At 42.9% G+C, this 21,821-nt stretch overlaps 1 protein-coding gene across 3 annotated transcripts in view; it reads right to left on the bottom strand.

Moving 5' to 3' along the window:
- Window positions 1–3,026: 3,026 nt before the first annotated feature.
- Window positions 3,027–21,821, bottom strand: part of ASB9 (ankyrin repeat and SOCS box containing 9) — a 33,022-nt gene continuing 14,227 nt past the window's right edge. For all 3 annotated transcript variants that reach the window (XM_069944378.1, XM_069944377.1, XM_069944379.1), the window contains 6 exons: window positions 13,806–13,885; window positions 12,570–12,677; window positions 11,595–11,745; window positions 7,690–7,824; window positions 5,887–6,078; window positions 3,027–3,271 (listed from right to left, as the gene is read on the bottom strand). In XM_069944378.1, the coding sequence (XP_069800479.1) occupies window positions 3,147–3,271; window positions 5,887–6,078; window positions 7,690–7,824; window positions 11,595–11,745; window positions 12,570–12,677; window positions 13,806–13,885 (791 nt within the window). In that variant the 3' untranslated portion in view covers window positions 3,027–3,146. The remainder of the gene's footprint in view (window positions 3,272–5,886; window positions 6,079–7,689; window positions 7,825–11,594; window positions 11,746–12,569; window positions 12,678–13,805; window positions 13,886–21,821) is intronic.

Here is a 21,821-nt window from a genome sequence, read left to right as displayed (position 1 = left end):
CTCTCAACTCCCACAATATAATTCATTATTAGCATTTTTTACCTCTAGAGTAAAAGGTGTTGCAGAAGCAGAGAGTGACAATGAATTCGATAACCTCTTTCTGATGCCTGCAATCAGGGCCGCCAATAGGGCAGTACAAGTGGTACTGCCGTATGGGGCCCGGACCCTAAGAGACATGGGGGGGGGGGCGCCGGCTGCCGCCCCCCGTCCGCTACGCTACGCGCGGCCCCCCTTGCCACTTGTCTCTTGGAGCATCCCGAGAAGCTGGGGCCGCGCAGCTTCTCGGGATGCACAGATCGCTTTGATGTTCCGCCCGCACATTGAGCGGGCGGAACATTAAAGCGATCAGAATACAGGAGCATAACCTGTCAGCGTCCTCCTCCTGTATTCCCTCCCATAGGCTGCCGGCACTTCATACCAGCAGCCTATGGGAGGCCGGGACGTGACCTCTCCGGCAGGCGTGATGATGTAACGTCATCACGCCTGCCGGAAGTCCCGTCCCTGCGGCTCGCAAGATGGAGCCCGAAGAGGAGGAGTAAGAGCTGCTGCCCGCAGCCACAGCGCGGATTAGGTGAGTAGGATGTTTGTTTTTTTAGGGGCACCTCTGGGGGCATTATTAGTATATGAGGGCACCTCTGGGGGCATTATTAGCTCATGGGGGGCACCTCTGGGGGCATTATTAGTATATGGGGGCACCTCTGGGGGCATTATTAGTGTATGGGGGCACCTCTGGGGGCATTATTAGCTCATGTGGGCACCTCTGGGGGCATTATTAGCTCATGGGGGAACCTCTGGGGGCATTATTAGCTCATGGGGGCACCTCTGGGGGCATTATTAGCTCATGGGGGCACCTCTGGGGGCATTATTAGTATATGGGGGCACCTCTGGGGGCATTATTAGCTCATGGGGGCACCTCTGGGGGCATTATTAGTATATGGGGGCACCTCTGGGGGCATTATTAGCTCATGGGGCACCTCTGGGGGCATTATTAGTATATGGGGGCACCTCTGGGGGCATTATTAGTTCATGGGGGCACCTCTGGGGGCATTATTAACTCATGGGGGCATCTCTGGGGGCATTATTAGTGCATGGGGGTACCTCTGGGGGCATTATTAGTTCATGGGGGCCACCTCTGCGGGCATTATTAGCTCATGGGGGTACCTCTGGGGGCTTTATTAGTTCATGGGGGCACCTCTGGGGGCATTATTAGCTCATGGGGGCACAGCAGGGAATCCTACATACAGGGGGCACAGCAGGGGATCCTACATACCTACATACATATGTTAGTGAGCATACCGGGGGGGGGGGGGGATATTGGTGAACATATACAAATCAAACAGCCCCCCAGACCCTCGAAATTCAATAACCCCAAACGGGGCATTGCCTAGTGCTCAACAGCATTCTGAATACAGGGGAACCCCTACCCCACTCTTGTATAAGTTTTAGTCTCCATCATAATGAGCCCCGCTGGGCTTGTAGACACGCTATAAATTGTACGTTGCAAGGGTGAGTATAACGCACTGCATACAGAGCACAAGAGGCAGCTATACAAGTAAGTGTCTGTATGGTGACATTTACATTGCACCTTGTTCACATTTAGTTTCTACAATTTTATAACTGTATAACAGAGGTTACATTTTAAGCCACTGGGGAAAATGGGGAATATGAGCCAGTTCTCTAGAATTGATCGGAACCAAATTATACCTCCCAGCAAGGCGTGGGGCGAACACACTATTTTTTTTTTTTATTAATGTGGGGGGCCCAGACACTTTGGTTGTATGGGGCCCCGAAATTCCTGATGGCGGCCCTGCCTGCAATTCATAATTCTTTGTCACATACTTACAGAGAACTTAGATCATATACTCAAAAAAACTTAGCCCAACAAATATTTCAACACAAATGGTCCTCAACAATCCAGTCTTTAGATTTAACACCAAAAATTTTAAGAGGATCCCAGTTAGTACACTCTGCTACTCCAAATGTGGTACTACGAGAGGTACATTTTCCTTTTATTCACAAAGCCATACAGTATATGCTTTTAACTTCCTTTCCCCAAATGTATCCACTAATTATTTAACTGATTGCCCGAAGTGTGCAACCCCAAGGGCGGATTTGTTTCATTGTGCATGGTCATGCTCACGTGTCCAAGAATTCTGGGACTGTGTACGGCTCTATCTTTCCTCCACTTGGGGACATGCAATACCTTTTCATCCTATTAACTATCTTTTCCATTTTATTACAAAGGATTCTGATCTCTCTTCGAATACAATGATCTCTTCCAAAGGAATTCACTTAACACTATTAGTTTCCCTAAAATGTTTGTTAAAACATTGGATACCAGACACCGTACCTTCTATTTCTGATGTTATCTCTGCATTGAAAGAAATATTTCATTGGGAACTCTTAGATATAATACGTTCTAAAGAAAAGTCAACAAAGTCATTTATGTCTAAATGGAAACTTTTTTTACTCCATGATTTTACCACCGAAGAGAGAGAACAAATAATGAATCAATTTAAAGCCACCTCATGGTATTGCATGGCCGCACAAAAAGGAACCCTGGGAGCACTTCAAACTTCTTAATCTCTTTTTTTTATCTCATAAGAAACTTTAGTATACCATATTGATAGTATTAGTATATTACTGACATTTACGTTATGTTCGAGGTGAAATTTTTGTTTTTTGTTGTTTTTGTTTTTCTTGAAAATACTTTGTTACTAAATATATGTATATATGTATATGTGTGTATGTGTGTATGTATGTATATGTATGTACACACAGTGCGTGTGTGTGTGTGTATATATGTGTAGATGTATGTGTGTGCATAGATATGAGAAAAAAGAAAATAGGCATTCTTATACTATAGTATAATAAACATACTCCTGTAGTCGTCTGCGTGCGACATCTTTTTGTCAGATAATATTCAATATTATATGTATGTTTCTTGTTTTTGACAATGCCGTCAATAAAATATCTTTACAAAAAAAAAAAAAAATCGACAATAAAATCACATGACAATCCCACCATGAGGTTTCCATAGTATATATTACCAATACTGTAGGTCTACAGAAAGTGTTCAAGTCATATCAGGACATTTCATTATAATTCATATACAATTCCAAGAATATGATACATGCACTCGCTATTTATCTGTGCAGTAGGTATTGTTTTAAAGTATCTGGTAGCAGAAGCTGAGACGTTTTATGATGCTGTTTTAGTCCAAAGCACTTCCTAATACAGAGGCGGCAAATCTGCTTCAAAGTCACCGGCCCTGGGAAAAGAATTCCATAAATGTTAGCAGGGCAAACGTACAGGGTCACAGCAATAAGAAGCAAGGACATCTGGTCTGCACAGTCGTGTCCAACCACAGCGGTATATCAGAAAGAAGCACATTGCTAGAATCACTATACCATTGGGGGGTCCATAGTCCATAGCTCCATATTGATCACTAATCACATACATATATATATATATATATATATATATATATATATATAAACCTAGCATAGTTATATATCTATAAGAGAAATGGATAATAAATGTTGCTCCTATTTTTGAGTGGCGTAGCCGCAGGGCCTGCACAAGTCAAAAATGTGAATAACCCCTTAAGGGGACACTCAGACTTTAAATAATTTGGTGCAAGAAAGTGCCAGAGATTTGTGAATTAGTTCTGTTTTAAAATATTCAGTCTTCCAGTACTTATCAGCTGCTGTATGCACTGCGGGAAGTGATGTATTCTTTCCAGTCTGGAGAGCAGGAGAGGTTTTCTACAGGGATTTGCTACTGCTCTGGACAGTGCCTGACTTGGACAGAGGTGGCAGCAGAGAGCACTCAGATTGAAAAACCCCCCACTAAAGATGAGCGAACCTGGAGCATGCTCGAGTAGATCCGAACACGAACTTTCGGCATTTGATTAGCAGGGGCTGCTGAAGTTGGATAAAGCCCTAAGGCTATGTGGAAAACATGGATATAGTAATTGGCTGTATCCATGTTTTCCAGACAACCTTAGAGCTTTATCCAACTCCAGCAGCCCCAGCTAATCAAATGCCGATCATTCGGGTGGATGGACTCGAACCCGAACCCGGTTCACTCATCTCTAAAAAACACCACTTCCAGCAGGACATACAGCAGCTGATAAGTATTGGAAGACTGGAGATTTTTGAGTAGAAGTAAATTACAAATCTATATAACGTTCTGACACCAGTTGATTTGATTTGATTTGATTTTTCGCTGGAGTACCCCTTTAATGCGTCTGGCTAGGGTCATGTAAAAATGGTGTCCGTCTTTCATAACAACGGCACAAGTAACATCCCGTATTTTTTAAATAACACACATTATTTGCACAATGCTGCCATCATGAAAAACGGCTGCCATTTTAGTAAAATCTAAGTAAATCTGGTGATTTTTGTGCATGACAAGAAACTGACAGGGAAAAACTAATAAAAAAAATTGATGACGTAAACATGTTAGTAAATCAGCCCCAATAAGTCCAGCACAAGTTTGATTTTCTTGTTCCCAGGATTTGTAGCTATTGCTAATTTTATTATCTTTTGTGTGTTTTTAAGGAGTCACAAACTGTTTTTTGTTTTTTTTAATGTTACTAATGAGTGCTGGAGACGTTCCCCTATTTCCTGTATATGAGGGGACCCACAGGTAGACATTTCCCTGATGATCAGGCAGAGCACTTCTGAATTGCTCTGCCCAATTATAGACAAAAGTGTACAGCCATAAAGTTACAGCTGCTTAGTCCCCTCTATCCCCTCCCCACACTCATCTCTATGATGAGTGTACAGAAGAAACAGGAGAAGGGGACACATTTGCTAAGTGAATACATTTGAAATTTTTTTTAACTTGACAAGCCCTGTAAGTTTAACTATTTAAAGCAACTCTGTACCCACAATCTGCCCCCCCCCCCAAACCACTTGTCCCTTCGGATAGCTGCTTTTAATCCAAGATCTGTCCTGGGGTCCATTCGGCAGGTGATGCAGTTATTGTCATAAAAAATAACTTTTAAACTGGCAGCCCCATGCCCTATGGGCGTGGCCTAGATTGTATATGCATTAGGCTGGCACAACCTCTCCGTCCCTCCTCCCCGCCCTCCTCATCATTAGGAATGCTCCAGGCAGATTGTCTCCTATTCATCAGCTGTATCAGCACGGCACATGGGCTGGATCGTTAAGACACGTGTGCAATGTTCAGCATGGAGAAAATGTTCCAGTGGCATTCTTAATGATAAAGAGGGTGGGAAGAAGGGACGGAGGGGTGGGGCAAAAATAGGGCACAGATACTCCCGTGTGACACAGGGCTGCAAGTTTAAAAGTATTTTTTTAGGACAATAAATGCATCACCTGCTGAACGGACCCCAGGACAGATCTTGGATTAAAAGCAGCTATCCGAATGTACAAGTGGTTTGGGGGGTCAGATTGTGGGTACAGAGTTGCTTTAAGTTGAGATCAGAATACCCCTTTAAGTCCTCCAAGCTGTTGAACGTAGCAAAGTACAAGCCTACAATTGCAGTACAAAAAAAAAATTACCGATCTTCAAGGTACTCGAGACTGATTTATGTTAAAGGACAACTACTCCTGGTCCTAAAGAGGCCAAGATGACGGCATTATGGGTGTGGAAAAAGAACAGTACAGGATATGTGCCCATTGTTCTTATTTTATCAGGCACAATATCAGGAAAAGAGTTGAAAAGCGTAACTGTTAATGAAGCCTGAGAAGGAACTACACGTTTTGCTGGAGCCTTAAAGCATGTATAAAACACACAAGAAATCTCTTCTCAGATTGTAATTAAACTAAGCAACGATAAAAATTGTGTTGCAGCCATCTGACCTCATAGAGCTAATACAGCACTATGAACTGTTTGTCACCGAGTCATTTCTACCTTCACTTTTTTTTAAGATCTGATGCAGAACGCTGTGCGGTGGGATGATTTCTGATGGCCGTTTTCCGTCTACATTCTTGGACTGTGGGTTTCCTCCATAGTCAAGGAGAAGGTTTGCCAGTTCTGCATTACTGCTTCTTGCAGCACAGTGTAAAGGGGAGTCCAAGTCTTTCCCGATGTTTGCGCTTGCCCCTAGGAGTCAAATACATTTGTTAAATGTAAATATTGAAGGGATTATCGGGCTAGGGAAAACATTATATATATGGGTGAAAGTATATAGAAAACAATAAGGGTATATCCATGCTAAGGAACTCCCTGTGGGTTCCGCCGCTCGTGCCCACACACGCTTCACTGTCTGCCCATCCCATAGACTCCATTCTATGGTCAGGCAGATTCCAACGTTTCAACCAGTTCATTCTTTGGGCGGAAGGCGGAATCTGTCTGATCATAGAATGGAGTCTACGGGATCGGTGAGCAGTGAAGCGGAAACGCGTGGGCACGAGCGGCGGAATCCACAGGGAGTTCTCAGTGAGAATTCCTTTGTGTGGATATACCCTAAAGAAGTTATGCCTAACTCTCCGCGCTCTGTCTTCGGGTGACAGCCCGCTCTGCCAGCCAGTGGCCAAGACCCATAGGTGGAAACCCAGGGGACGTGGAGGGGTAAGCATAGCTTCTTTATTGTTTTCTATACACTTGCAACTATATATATATATATATATATATATATATATATATATATATATTAGTTTTTCCTCATCAGATAACCCCTTTAGGTCGATAATGCAAAATACATACATTCTTTTAGATTGTTTTAGATAATGTATCAATGTATTGAACAGTTTTTTGTTTTTGTTTTCATTAATTTTGCTGTGTGTGAGATTCTTTCCTACATTTATAAATTGAATGACAGCAGTAAAGGGTAACACGGCTGAGTTAGGAACTGCAGGGCTGCTGAAGCCCTGGTTCCGGCACATATTGCTAGCGCTGCTGCATGCAGTGTTAGTGATAATGAGTGCCCCTAATGTCTATTCTAATGCAAGTAATATTAGAATAAATTAGAATAGAATAATTTGGGACACTGTTGGTGTCACTTTGCAGGCTGCTTCCCCAAGAGCAATGTCCTTTCTAATACTGTTATACATTAGAACAGACAATAGGGGAGCCGAGTATTATTCATAAAAATAAATCAATCTTCCGGAAGTTGACAACATTGATTATCCTATTACAATGGTGAAACATGTAAGCAGCAAATGACTACTCAGTTCTTGAAGTTGATCTATTGGAATCTGGAAAAATGGACAAGAGTTAAGGATGAAGCAGATCAGCGCTTGCTTACAGTGTCTATTACACAGATTGCAGCCCTTGCTTTATATAGTAAATAATAAACATACATACTTACCTGCCCTGGCTCCCCAGTGTCCCCTTGCCTCTTCCCAGCTGACCGGAGCCACCGCTGAAGCTTCTACATCTATTTCTGAAGTGACCAGTAGCTCAGCCAATCACTGACCAAGACGGGATAGCACCAGAGCCAGTGATTGGCTGAGCAGCCTATCACTTCAGAGACTGGTGTAGAAGCTTCAACAGCAGCTCCGATCAGCTAGGAAGAGGCAGGAGGACACCGGGGAGCGTAGGTAAGTATATATGTCTATTATTTAGTATATACTTTAATTGGCGGACGACCGTGCACCTCCTTTTACACACCCGAATCAGCCTGACTGGGCAGATAATCACCCCATGTAATAGGGCCTTTAAAGTATCTCCATGAGGTCTGGTGGGATGTGTAGAAGCAAAAATCATCCTTACCCAGTTCAAGTAGTCTTTTTGCTGTCTCCACCTTTCCATTTTCACAAGCCACATACAGCGGAGAACCTAAGTGTTTTATGTATTGCTCTATACTGACTCCAGCATTTGAAAGAGACTCTACACACTCTGTATGGCCTAAAATAAAAAAAAAAATAACACAAAAATAGTATTACTCTAATAAGAGTGACAATGATAGTATACTGTATGATTATAAAACTTTTCACATTGGTTTTTACTTTTTCACACTGTTGGGATCGAATAGTTCAGCTGCAGGTTTTGGGGAACTGAAAAGCGTTTGTCAGAATATTTAAAGGGGTTATCCAGTGTTACAAAAACATGGCCACTTTCTTTCAGAGACAACACGACTCTTGTCTCCAGTTCAGGTGCAGTTTGCAATTAAGCTCCATTCACTTTAATGGAACTGAGCAGCAAAACCTACACCCAAACTGGAGACAAGAGTGGGGCTGTCTTTGGAAGTAAGTGGCCATATTTTTGTAGCGCTGGGTAACCCCTTTAAATGACCAAAGATAATTTTTTTCATGATAATTACGGACAAGGAGAGAAAGGAGCTGCTGCTCCTCACACCTATGACTGACACTTTTGCCTCTCGGCTACATTTAAAAACCAACGCCAGGATGTTGGTATATCAAACCATATTGCCCCATGTACCACGTGCAGGTCCCCTTGCCCACATGAGTCCCTACGCTAACTCAACACTGTGTTAGTCAGCGACTGCTAACCCTGCAAAGCGTGCACAAACAGGGAAGGGAGGCCATAGAATGGCCCTGCAACCCCAATGTCGCAGGACCAATCCCCAAGGGCCCCCCCAAAACCCAGCAGGCACCACCGGCAGAGAAAGAGGTCACCAAGCGACACAAGTGGGAACATGATCTAATCACTCATCATTGCTCCTGCTGGTAGAATGGGAAAAATAGGAGGTAATAGTCATGTGTGCACTGGTGCCTCCTGCTGATTGGGGTCACGTGGGTCTTAGCAGGAGGAGTGCTAACATTCAGAAAAGAGAGAAATGTAAAATACGAACAAGGAGAGAAAGGAGCGCTGCACCTCACACCTATAGCGGACACTAATGCCTCTCGGCTATATTTAAAAACGCCAGGATGTTGGTATATAATTTGATCAAAACATGTTCACACTTGTGTTGCTTAGTGGAAGCTTTCTCCACCGGCGGTGCCTGCTCGGTTTTGGGGGGGGCCCTTGGGGATTGGTCATGTGACAGTGGGGTTGCAGGGCCATTCTATGGCCTCCCTTCCCTGGTTGTGCTCACTTTGCGGGGTTAGCGGTTGCTGACTGACACAGTGGGAAGTTAGTGTAGGGACTCATGTGAACCAGGGGACCCGCACGTAGTACATGGGGCAATATGGTTTGATCAAATTATATACCAATATCCTGGCGTTAGTGTTTAAATGTAGTCGAGAGGCATTAGTGTCAGCCATAGGCGTGAGGTGCAGCAGCTCCTTTCTCTCCTTGTCCGTATTTTTTCATGATAATGTAATGGATTGATGGGAACCCTGAGGTGTCTATCGATGACAATCTATTACGGGTGTATCCAATGAGAATTACCACAACATATTGCAAAATTCAATTCGCTGACCACTCTAGCTGGCCGCTTAATTATACACCTTACCATGTACCTTTATATACCTGCTCCTAGCACCTGCTCTATTGTAACAAAGAACAAAGCTCCCTGGCTACACTCAGGGGCCTATTCCACGGAGCGATAATCGGCAGAATCGGCTCGATTTAGCGGATTATCGCTCCGTGGAATAGAGAGAACGATCAGTCGATGATTGTGTCATCGGCTGATTGTTTATTTAGGTTCAAACCTAAAATCATCAGTCGCCAAAACATCATACTTTACCTATTCAGGCTGCAGGTCTTCTGCTCTCCTTCTCCCGGTCCTGCACGCAGCAGCAGCTTCAGAGCGGCCTATCTGAGCTGACAGGCCGCTCAGCCAATCACTGTCCGGGACCGCCGCACGGTGAGGGACCGGTAGAGGGAGCACAGAAGACCTGCAGCCTGGATAAGTAAAGTATGATGTTCAAACAAAGGCTGCAAAGACATGGGTAACAATGTCCCTGCAGCCCTCACTAAAAGATTATTGGGCCATGGAATAGGCCCAGTAAACGAGTGCCGATCTAGCAGATTGGCGCTCGTTTACATTGTTGATCGGGCCCTGGTCGGCCCGTGGAATAGGACCCTCAAGCCCCACTTAGCCCTTAAAACCCTCTCCGCCTTTCACCTTTTAACTCCTAGTCCAGGCTGGCTACTCCTACAGAAAAAGGACACAGGGGAGTGTGGAGAGGTAAGTATAAAGTTTATAATTTTGTTACACATTCCTGAGCTGTCTCTTTTTTTGAAGTTGAGTGAACATAGCTTCAGACTACTCCAGCTCCAACTTGTTAACAATAGCAGTTTTATCAGCAATTTACTTCCTCTGTTTTTTTTGGTGTAAAGGCCCTATTCCACGGAACGATTATCGTTCATAAACTCGCTCCAACGACCGCTTGTTAACGATAATCGCTTCGTGGAATTGGTGTAAACGAGCGAACGACAAAGGCAAAATCGTTATACTGTCGTTCAAAATTGTTTTTCAGCATGTCGAAAAAAAGTTGTTGGTCTTTGAAAGATAATTCGCTACTCGGTTCGTAAAATTAGAAATCTTTCAGTCGTTCGTAAAAAGGTTTAAAAAAAGTAGGTGTGTCGTATGGTCATGATCACCCCGGCGAACGTTTTAAATGACCATGTAACGACCGCAAAATAATCGTTACACTACATATATCGTTCACGTTATGTGTTATCGTTCGCTAAAAAAAAAATCGTTTAGTGATCGTCAACGAGCGGTCGTTGGAGCGAGTTTATGAACGATAATCGTTCCGTGGAATAGGGCCTTAAGGCTATGTTCACACAATGTACAAACAAAACGCAGTTGTTGCACTGAAAAATGTCATTGATTTCAATGCATAACGGCTGACAATAATTGACATGCCGTTCTTGTCATAAAAAATACGTTGTATGGACATATCCTTAGACTATACTCCCACAACGTCTTTTTAGGCTAAATTGTCCGTTTACAGCCATTGTATTTATAATAACAGCCTTTATTGGATAATAACGGCCACAAATAATGTTTATCAACATTATTTGCCACCGTTATTTACTAAAAGACGGATGTCTTTTTGGCAACTGTCCGGTTGTGTGAACATCGCCATATACTGTGTCTCTGACTATGATAATACAAAAATATAATAGTTAGAGGAATGAGTAATAACTTGATAAGAGTTGCAGGTTCTCCCTACAATGTAACAACCTGTGAAACTTACACAATGTCAAGGTCAGAAGCTCTTGTAAGGGAGGAGGTGAAGCACCATCAAGGTCACAATAACAAAGATTAGGCTTGATCCCAGCTACACAGCTGGGAATACATAGACCTTCTTATCACTCTGCCGCCCCCAACAGATAGAAGAGACAGCTGCTGGGAAATTTCAGGAATTATGACTCCGAACACAGGCAACTTAAAGTGTACTTGTCACTATAGAAAACTTTTGGCGGCACGCTGTACAGAAATGTTAAAAGTTTTGTTCAGACCTGAGCGGGTAAAGCACAGCACATCCAAGCGCTTCTCTCCCCACTCCCTACTTTGGCGTAACGCGCACTTCTCCCAACTCATTATGGTAATTGGTCAGGGTCCGAGCCAGAGGAAACGTTTGATGTATGACAGTGACAGTGTCCATGTCAAATACACCATGGGGCTGATTTACTAACAATGCGTCTATTTTAAAAATATTCGCCGGACTTCGTGGTGAGGCACTAATGCAAGGCATGCGTGTGAGGTGCAGCAGCTCATTTTTCTCTAGGTCTGTAGATCACTATATGTATGTTTTTACCTCTCTTACACGCCTCATGAATTGGTGATGCCATATCACATGCTGCATGAGGACTGGCCCCGTGCTGTAAAAGCAAATTCACACAAGACACATTGCCGCTGACACAGGCGTTAAATATTGGCGTCTTCCAGTCAATGTCCGGGATATTGACCTGAAAGAGAAACAAGCACAGATCGCAATAAATTAAGCAGCGGTTTAATTAACCCCGGTAAAGATCTCTTAGAACTGGAACTAATGGGTTTGTAGTCACATTTACAGCAAAAGTCTCTTAAAGAGGCAGAATTACCAGAAATGAAGCTGCTGCAAACCTTAAAATACACTAGGTAGCTAAAAAAAAAAATTAACATTTTTCTTTTGAGCTAGAATCTAACAGCCAAAAAATGAATTCTTATCAGCATCCCTTTTACAAGGATTTGCTACTGCTCTGGATAGTTCCTGACATGGACAGAGGTGGCGGCAGAGAGCACTGTGTCAGACTGGAAAGAATACACCACTTCCTGCGGGACATACAGCAGCTGATAAGTGCTGGAAGACAAGATTTTTAAATAGAAGTAAATTACAACACTCTGGCACTTTCTGGCACCGGTTGATATAAAAGCGCTGCCAGGCTGCACGAAGTATTGTTCTTGCGGCCATTTAAATATATTGCTGTCGGCAGCACATTCACTGTTTACACAAGGAGATGTGCGGTCAATAGTGATATATTGCAGTAGTGTACCACAATGGCAAACCACGCTTTCTGTCAAGGCCCCATAGCAGCTGCGTGGTCTGCCATCACGGTAGCTATGCCACTAGACATAAGGCATTGTCAGGTGAGTGTGGCAGTAGCTTACCCTTTCTCTCTCACATGAATGTTCAGCCATGCTAATGGGTATGGGTCATCAGCTGTTATTTGTCTGACAGCTATTAAAGGACCAGCTATGGTCAGGTACTTTACTGTCAGAACATACTACATTGTGTAGAGTTACTGTATACCTTAGCTCCATGTTTCAGCAGAATTGTGGCACAGCCAGGATGACCCCCAAGGCAGGCTTCATGAAGTGGAGTCACATTGTCTGCTGTGATCAGATTTACACTGTATCCCTTTGGAGAAAAGAAGACAGAAAAGAATAGAAAGTGTTACCTAATACCTAATCTGGCTCTACAACATCTACTGGTACTAAGATTGCTGGTTCAAAGTAAACCTTTGAACCATGTAAAAAAAAAAAAAAGAGTATGGGCATGGTGCAAAGGTTTTTTTGAATCAATATGGAGGTCTATGAGTTCCATGTGCTTTGAAAATTCCAGATGTAAGGGTAAGTATTATTGCAAATAGGGGCATACTTAGGATTCATGGGGCCCCATAGCAAAAAACTGTACGGAAGCCCCCCTGGATCCTTACTTACCTTGCCTGGAGCAATCCCCCTGTCAGGGCCAGGTAAGTATGTGTATGTGGTTAGTGCGGTGAGAAGGAGTCCAGATATGGGATATGGTGGTGCTGATGTGAGCCGCAGTCCAGGGGATGGGGCTATCATGAAGACAGACCATGTTTTACTGGGCCCCCTAGCCAGATTTGTTACTATATAAAGCAGACATGACCTCTGTGGAAGCTCCTTCCTGTTATACATGTGCAGTGTGTTTAAACAAAAGATAACCTAACTCAAATGGGATTTCTGTGTCCTCAATGTGTCCATGTAGCTGAGCTGCAATACCAGACACTCACCATGGACTATGGGGTGCCGAGTCCGATAAAACCGGAAGCAGTGAATCAGTAACTCCGATCCAATACAACCAAATACCAGCTAATGTCCAATCACATCCAACACTGACATGGATATTGTGGAGGGAAATCTCGCCATAACAAGGGTGGTCCCACACAGGAACCTGTCCCTCTCTGGCATGCCCTAACCCCAGGGGTATCACCATTAGGTGTTATGCACCAAGGACTTGAGATTGCCTTATATGAAAAAGCTGGATCCAGTCCTGGGAAACTTCTTCCAGTTTCCCAGGACTGGATGCAGCTTTCCTGGCACCCGGGGAGGAGGCAGCCGGCTGATGAGCCAACAGCTGAGCTAACTAAGTGATTTGCCTCATTGTTACTGTAAATTTGCTCATCTCTACCCATTATATTTGGTTTTCTGTGATTTTAAAACCAGAAGAGGCCCATTGTTCTCCCCACGGATGAGATTTCCAGTAGCTGGTCCTATACTGATCACATGATGATTTTATTACCTGGTTAATTAACTTGTGTAAAGTAACTTGTCTTCCATGTATTGAGGCTTCATGTAACAGAGACCAGTCCGACACAAAATCTGCAGAGAAAGCAAAGGAAGTAATACACCGTACAAAATATATGTTACCTTGTGAAGTAATATACAGTGGTACCTTGGTTTAAGAGTAACTTGGATGGAGAGCGCTTTGCAAGAAGACATCAGAATTTTTTCAAAATTGTAACTTGGTTTAAGAACATTGCTTTGGTGTAAGAGCTCCCTGTACTGCGTGGGAAGGAGGAGTGGGGGAGGGGCATGGTCTGCACAGGGTGGTCTACAGTACAGTACTTTGACTAAGGAAGTTTCACCTTAGCAGATCCACTTCAGGCTGGGGCTTGCTTTAGGGGACAGGACTGTGGGGTAATCTCTCCATAGCTGTAACCCATTTCCCCCCAAGCAGAGAGTGCTGCATGTATGTGCCCACATCTGCCCTGCTCATTCCTTCATGGTCCCTACAGTCTCTTTCAGCCCTTGTGTTTACCATCCTCTCCATTCCTGCTATAATGTGCCTGCACTCACACTCAGCTATACACACTGTTGCTATAATGTGTCTGCACTTACACTCAGCTATACACACTGCTGCTATAATGTGCTTTCACTTACACTCAGCTATACACACTGCTGCTATAACGAGCCTGCACTTACACCCAGCTATACACACTGCTACTAGAATGTGCCTGCACTTACACTCAGCCATTCACACTGCCATATAGAGAAGTTTCTGTCACTGTCCTCCTGAACAGTCCAGTGATTCTCACTTCCTGATTGTTCCATGCTGAACACCCCCCCCCCCCCTTCCCCATTACTGTCACGTGACCACACAGACCTCTGACAGCAGCCCTGCTTCTCTATTCTAGCCTGTTGTACTACACTACTGCATTATGGGGATCTGCAGCTCCATCCTCTATCTAACTGCTACTGTGTTATCAGGGTTATGCAGTTACTATACATTATACACCACATGCTGCTATACTGTACAGTAACTTATATATCACATATCCAGCTGCTGTGTTATCAGGGTTATACAGTTACTATACATTATACACCACATGCTGATTGCTATACTGTACAGTAACCTATATATCACATATCCAGCTGCAGTGTTATCAGGGTTATACAGTTACTATACATTATACTCCACATGTTGATTGCTATACTCTACAGTAACTTATATATCACATATCCAGCTGCTGTGTTATCAGGGTTATACAGTTACTATACATTATACACCACATGCTGATTGCTATACTGTACAGTAACTTATATATCACATATCCAGCTGCAGTGTTATCAGGGTTATACAGTTACTTTACATTATACTACACATGCTGATTGCTATACTGTACAGTAACTTATATATCACATATCCAGCTGCTGTGTTATCAGGGTTATACAGTTACTATACATTATACACCACATGCTGATTGCTATACTGTACAGTAACTTATATATCCCATATCCAGCTGCTGTGTTATCAGGGTTATACAGTTACTATACATTATACACCACATGCTGATTGCTATACTGTACAGTAACTTATATATCACATATCCAGCTGCTGTGTTATCAGGGTTATGCAGTTACTATACATTATACACCACATGCTGATTGCTATACTGTACAGTAACTTATATATCACATATCCAGCTGCTGTGTTATCAGGGTTATACAGTTACTATACATTATACACCACATGCTGCTATACTGTACAGTAACTTATATATCACATATCCAGCTGCTGTGTTATCAGGGTTATACAGTTACTATACATTATACACCACATGCTGCTATACTGTACAGTAACTTATATATCACATATTCAGCTGCTGTGTTATCAGGGTTATACAGTTACTATACATTATACTCCACATGCTGATTGCTGTACTGTACAGTAACTTATAATATCACATATTCTGCTGTTTCTCATTTTTGTTTTAACTTTTCTACATGTTATTCAGAATATAAAATCATTATTTTTGGGATGTGGAACCAATTATCTGCATTTCCATTATTTCTTATAGGAAACTTTGCTTTGGTTTAAGAATGATTTGGATTACAAGCACAGTCCCAGAACGAATTATGCTCGTAATCCAAGGCTCCTCTGTAGTAATAAATAAATGCAAATTAAGATTCTCCCCGCTTGTTCTCCTGATCGGTACAGTCTTAATATCCAGACTGATCAAAACATTTTTTATTGACAGGAACACTTTAATAGGCTGGGTTCACACTATGTATATTTCAGGCAGTATTTGGTCCTCATGTCAGGTCCTCATAGCAACCAAAACCAGGAGTGGATTGAAAACACAGAAAGGATCTGTTCACACAATGTTGAAATTGAGTGGATGGCCGCCATATAACAGTAAATAACGGCCATTATTTCAATACCACAGCCGTTGTTTTAAAATAACAGCAAATATTTGCCATTAAATGACGGCCATCCACTCAATTACAACATTATGTAAACAGAGCCTTTCTGTGTTTTCAATCCACTCCTGGTTTTGGTTGCTATACAGCCTCACAAATACAGCCTCAAATATACATAGTGTGAACCCAGCTTAAAGCTGGGTTCACACTACGTATATTTGAGGCTGTATGTTTGAGGCTGTATAGCAACCAAAACCAGGAGTGGATTAAAAACACAGAAAGGCTCTGTTCACATAATGTTGTAATTGAGTGTATGGCCGTCATTTAATGGCAAATTTTTGCTGTTATTTTAAAACAACGGATGTTATATTGAAATAATGGAAGTTATTTACCGTTATATGGCGGCCATCCACTCAATTTCAACATTGTGTGAACAGATCCTTTCTGGGTTTTCAATCCACTCCTGGTTTTGGTTGCTATGAGGACCTGACATGAGGACCAAATACAGCCTGAAATATACATAGTGTGAACCCAGCTAAAGGGATACACCAGCTAAAATCTTTTTTCTTTCAAATCAACTGGTTTGAGAAAGTTATATAGATTTGTTATTTACTTCTATATAAAAATCTCCAGTCTGCCAGTACTTATTAGCTGCTGTATGCCCTGCAGGAAGTGGTGTACTCTTTCCAGTCTGACACAGTGCTCTCTGCTGCCACCTCTGTCCATGGCAGGGACTGTCCAGAGCAGGAGAGGTTTTCTGTGGGGATTTGCTACTGCTCTGGACAGTTACTGACAAGGACAGAGGTGGCAGCAGAGAACACAGTGTCAGACTGGAGAGAATATTCCACTTCCCGCAGGACATACAGCAGCTGATAAGTACTGGAAGACTTCAGATTTTTAAATAAAAGTAAATTACAAATCTATATAACATTCTGAAAGAAAAATCTTTTCACCGGAGTACCTCTTTAAGCCTTGTCTGTGTAAAATCTACCGCCTCTTTATAGGGACTGTCTGTATTTGTAGATATGGTTAAAAAGAAGCAAACACATACAATAAAAGTGTCTGTTTCGTGTCAAACATCACATAAAGTTTGTGCTGCTTTCCAAGACTGGAAGCGTCTTTTGAGCCAGCAATGGATTTCGTCAGCAATATTACAGACTTGGCTGGTCGCATTACTAAACGCATTAATTCCTGATCATGACATTAGCCAAAAGAATGTGCACAAAAAGAGCATAAAACCATATAAAATCACACTCATTCTCACTCGGCTGCCTTCTACTAACTCGCATCAGCTTCCAACATGAGAGTAAAAACAAAGAAAATTCTGCTCATTCATGTGAATGAGCTCAACCTCACACCATTGGTTAAGGAAGGGTAGACCGTGTAGATCTTTCCGAATTATTTACAGTCAAGAGGAACAGCGTCACAGCAGTTTATGAGATTTTGGCTTTGCTCTAGTAACTCACATTTATACATAACATGCTGGAATAGAACCATGTGGCACCATGGCTCTTCGCTATATTCCAATTTCCAATTTATTCATATGGAGTAGGGCTAGGCAAGTGTAGTGTCACACCACTGGGGTTCTTTTGTGTGTCTTTTTTACACCGTTCGCAAAAGTTTCGTATCCAGATGAAGTACTTTTGTGGTTTCACCACTAGATGTCAGTGTTGTATATGTCTAGGTATTGCACAACTGTAGTTTATAATGGGTTAAGGTTTTCTGTGTTTCTAACCAATAGAGATACTCTTTTTTTTCTAAGCTATCACTTTCCTTCTCTTTTTGCACACATTCCTTTCCACCACTCACAGGGGCTCTTACACCTCCCTGTAGGAATTAGTCACTTGGTGGGAGGAAGTGTAGCTTCAGTCTTACAAGGTTTCTCGTAGGAGGAAGACGCACAAAGCGGATGTCCCTGCTGTAGTTAAGCCAGGGCCTGGCTTTGCCAGGACCCCTGTACGGGACAGTTCAGAGTGTGATCTAGTGTGAAGTGAGGTAGAGACACACGTGTATGAAGCAACCAGGGACACTCAGTTCTTCCAGTCTGTATACTATACTTACTATGCAGTGCTAGACATTACAGAAGGAGGACAAGTTGGGGGTTAACCCAGCTCATGCCGAGAACAAGTCTACAAAGAAAAGGGCAGTATCCTCCAACACAAAAGAACTAGCCTGGATAGAACAAAGCAACCAGAAGGTCTACGTAACCTATCTCACAGTGCAGGTGACACTGCCCTAGGACACTTAGCTTCACCCAGGTAACCACAGCTGGGGCTTGTATCACCCTAGTAGGACGAGTACCTCAACACTTTAGGGTAGAAGGTGGTTAGACAACACAGTCTAAACACGGGTACAAGTATCTCTCAAGTCTCAAGTATTGTTCTATCAAGTACTGGCAGAGCACAATACTAATTGGGTTGGGACTCACTTGACAAACTCCTCTCCTCTCTACTGCTCTACTCTAAACTCTCAGCTATACAAGCACTGCTACAGCTACCTCTCTTATATTCAGCACTTACAAGTATCTCTCAGCACAGGTTCAGTTAAGTGCTTAAAGTGTCACTGTCGTGGGTTTTTTTGTTTGTTTTTTTTGCAGAAATCATTAGTCCAGGCGATTTTAAGAAACTTTGTAATTGGGTTTATTAGGCAAATATGCCATTATCTGATGGTTACATGCGAAGGTGGCTTGGGAATTACCAACTAAAGTACGAAAATCATCGCAACCAAATAATGCCCCTATTCCACGAGTCGTTTGGAGGAGCAAACGAGCGCTATTAGCGCTCGTTTGTTCCTCGTTCCCCGCTCGCTGCCGCCGCTATTCAATGCGGCGTCAGCAAGCGGGTGAGTGCGGGAGGGGGTGGCGGGGAGCTGCTGGGGGGGCTGCCCGGGGGATCGCTGATCGTCCGGGCAGCCCATAGGATATAGCAGCGCCTGCTGCCGATGCTTCAACGGAGCGACGGCAGCAGATCGCTGCTATATCAGTCGCTTGTTTTTCAACATGTTTAAAAACAAGCGACTGCAACGATCAGCCGACATGAACGATGTCGGCTGATCGTTGCACTCTATTCCACGGGACGAATATCGTTCGTAGCGGCCGATATCGGCCGAATACGAACGATATTGCTCCTCTAAACGACCCGTGGAATAGGGCCTTAAGCCTGACCTAACAGAGAATCCCGGTCCAGTCACTTATACAGTATCCATCCTGCAGCTGATAACAAGCCCATATGAAATAACAAAGCAAAAATATCAATTGTGATTTTAAACAAAGAATTTGTGGGTAAGACTTTGCATTACTTTAAGCTTAGTGAGGAATAACCAGTTCAGACTTGTCCTGGGACTGAACTGAATGTTCAGCTAAGGTTTCAGTCAGGACAAGAGTATACAATTTTGGTGGTAATGAAGGGCTATTCTCGGACACCTGCCATACACATTTCTCTAATTATATGGAAAGAACCAGCCCTGGCCTTAGGCTACAGAGTCGCTTTGGTAGCCAGCTGTCTATCCTGTATGTGTATTGTTTTATTTATTTAACTGATTCTTTTTCGGTATGTTACACAATATAGATTGTATATTATATATTATATGTTATCTATAGTATTCTTCCAACAATAAACAATGTAGAAACAGGAAGCCGAGGTGAGATAATCTGCAACAATTTGCTGTACAAGGGTTTGAATGTTTTAAGAATTTCTTATGACATAGTTGTGTTTCCATCAGCAAAATGCCAGTCTTTCCTGTCAGTCAATGATTACTTTCTCTGCAGACAACTGATGGAGTGCCATACAACAACAGGGGAGACTATGGTGACAATTTAAAGGGGTAGTTCACCCAAAAAAAATTTCTTTCAAATCAACTGCTGCCATGAAGTGCCAGAGATTTGTAATTTACTTCTATTAAAAAATCTCAAGCCGTCCAGTACTTATCAGCTGCTGTATGCCCAACAGGAAGTTGTATTATTTCCAGTCTGGAGAGCAGGAGAGGTTTTCTATGGGGATTTGCTACTGCTCTGGACAGTTCCTGACATGGACAGAGGAGGCAACAGAGAACACTTTGTCAGACAGGAAAGAAAACACCACTTCCTGCTGGACACACAGCAGCTGATAAGTACTGGAAGACTTAAGATTTTTTAATAGAAGTGAATTACAAATCTCTGGCACTTCATGGCACCAGTTGATTTGAAAGAAAAAAATTTTTTGTGGACTACCCCTTTAAGCCCTGTATGACTGCTGACTTTTTTTTCAATTTTGCAGTTCTTACTCCACTTTTTTGAAAATTAGACATATATGGCATATCCATGTCCCGGATGTCAGTACTTTTTAAGGCCAGCATATAAAACAGCAGTACATTTCCCCTACATCTGAGAATAATAGACCAGAACAAAGGTTAACATTTTGCTAGTGAAGTATGTTTCAGATTGGCTGCAGCTCTCCAAGTTATTATCAATATGAAAGGAAGCAATTCTATCATTATATAAAGAGATGGCTCCACGTATATCTGTACTTTAGATAAAAGCTCCACATCAGAGCTCCAGCTTGAAGATGTTCACCTCCACACACCTGGGCCGCCATGTGTCACATCACTTTCATCTTGTTTTAATAGCATTTAATTAGCTTCAATAAAATGTTATAACAAAGCAAATAAAAAATATGGACAGTGGTACCTCGGTTTAAGAGTAACTTGGATTAAGAGCGTTTTGCAAGAAGAGCTCACAGTTTTTCAAAATTGTGACTTGGTTTAAGAGCATTGCTTTGGTGTAAGAGCTCCCTGTACTGGGTGGGAGGGGGAGGGGAGGAGGGGCATAGTCTACATAGCGGGGTCTACAGGCCTGTACTCTGACCCAGGAAGTCTCCCTCACCTTCCAAATCATAGCAGATCCACTTCAGGCTGGGGCTTACATCAGGGGACAGGACTGTGGGGGTAATCTCTCCATAGCTGTAACCCCTCTCTCCCCGGACAGAGAGTGCTGCATGTATGTGCCCACATCTGTCCTGCTCATTCCTTCATGCTCCCTGCAGTCTCTGTCCGCCCTTGTGTTTTCCATCCTCTCCAGTTCCATTGAAGTAAATGGGGCTTAATTGCAAACCACACCTGAACTGGAGACAACAGTAGGGGGAAAAGTAGCCATGTTTTTGTAGCGCTGGATAACCCCTTTAAAGTCTTCCCAATCCCCATGCTTGCAGATTCTTCACAGCCTTCAATACATCAACTGACTGTTCACTTTGTGCTAACACTATGGGGGAAGTTTATCACAGCTGTGCCAGGTACAAATCTGACAGGCAGAGGGGCACAGCATGGCGTTTAGGGGGTGTGATCCCCCCTGCAGCAAACTTACTACTATTTACATCTGCCTGCAGGTTTAAATTGAATGTTCAGTTCCAGAGGTGAATTTTTTTTCACTGCCAATTCAGTGAACTGGTGCCAAAAGTGCCAGAGATTTGTAATTTACTTTAATAAAATAAATCTCAAGTCTTCCAGTACTTATCAGCTGCTGTATGTCCTACAGGAAGTAGTGTGTGTTCTCTCCAGTCTGACACAGTGCTCTCTGTTGCCACCTCTGTCCATGTCAGGAACTGTCCAGAGCAGGAGCAAATCCCCATAGAAAACCTCTTCT

This window comes from Dendropsophus ebraccatus, chromosome 11 (assembly GCF_027789765.1).
Source record: "Dendropsophus ebraccatus isolate aDenEbr1 chromosome 11, aDenEbr1.pat, whole genome shotgun sequence".
Taxonomy (NCBI): Eukaryota; Metazoa; Chordata; class Amphibia; order Anura; family Hylidae; genus Dendropsophus; species Dendropsophus ebraccatus.
The sequence above is the reverse complement of the archived record's forward strand: the minus strand, read 5'-3'. Positions and strand labels throughout refer to the sequence as shown.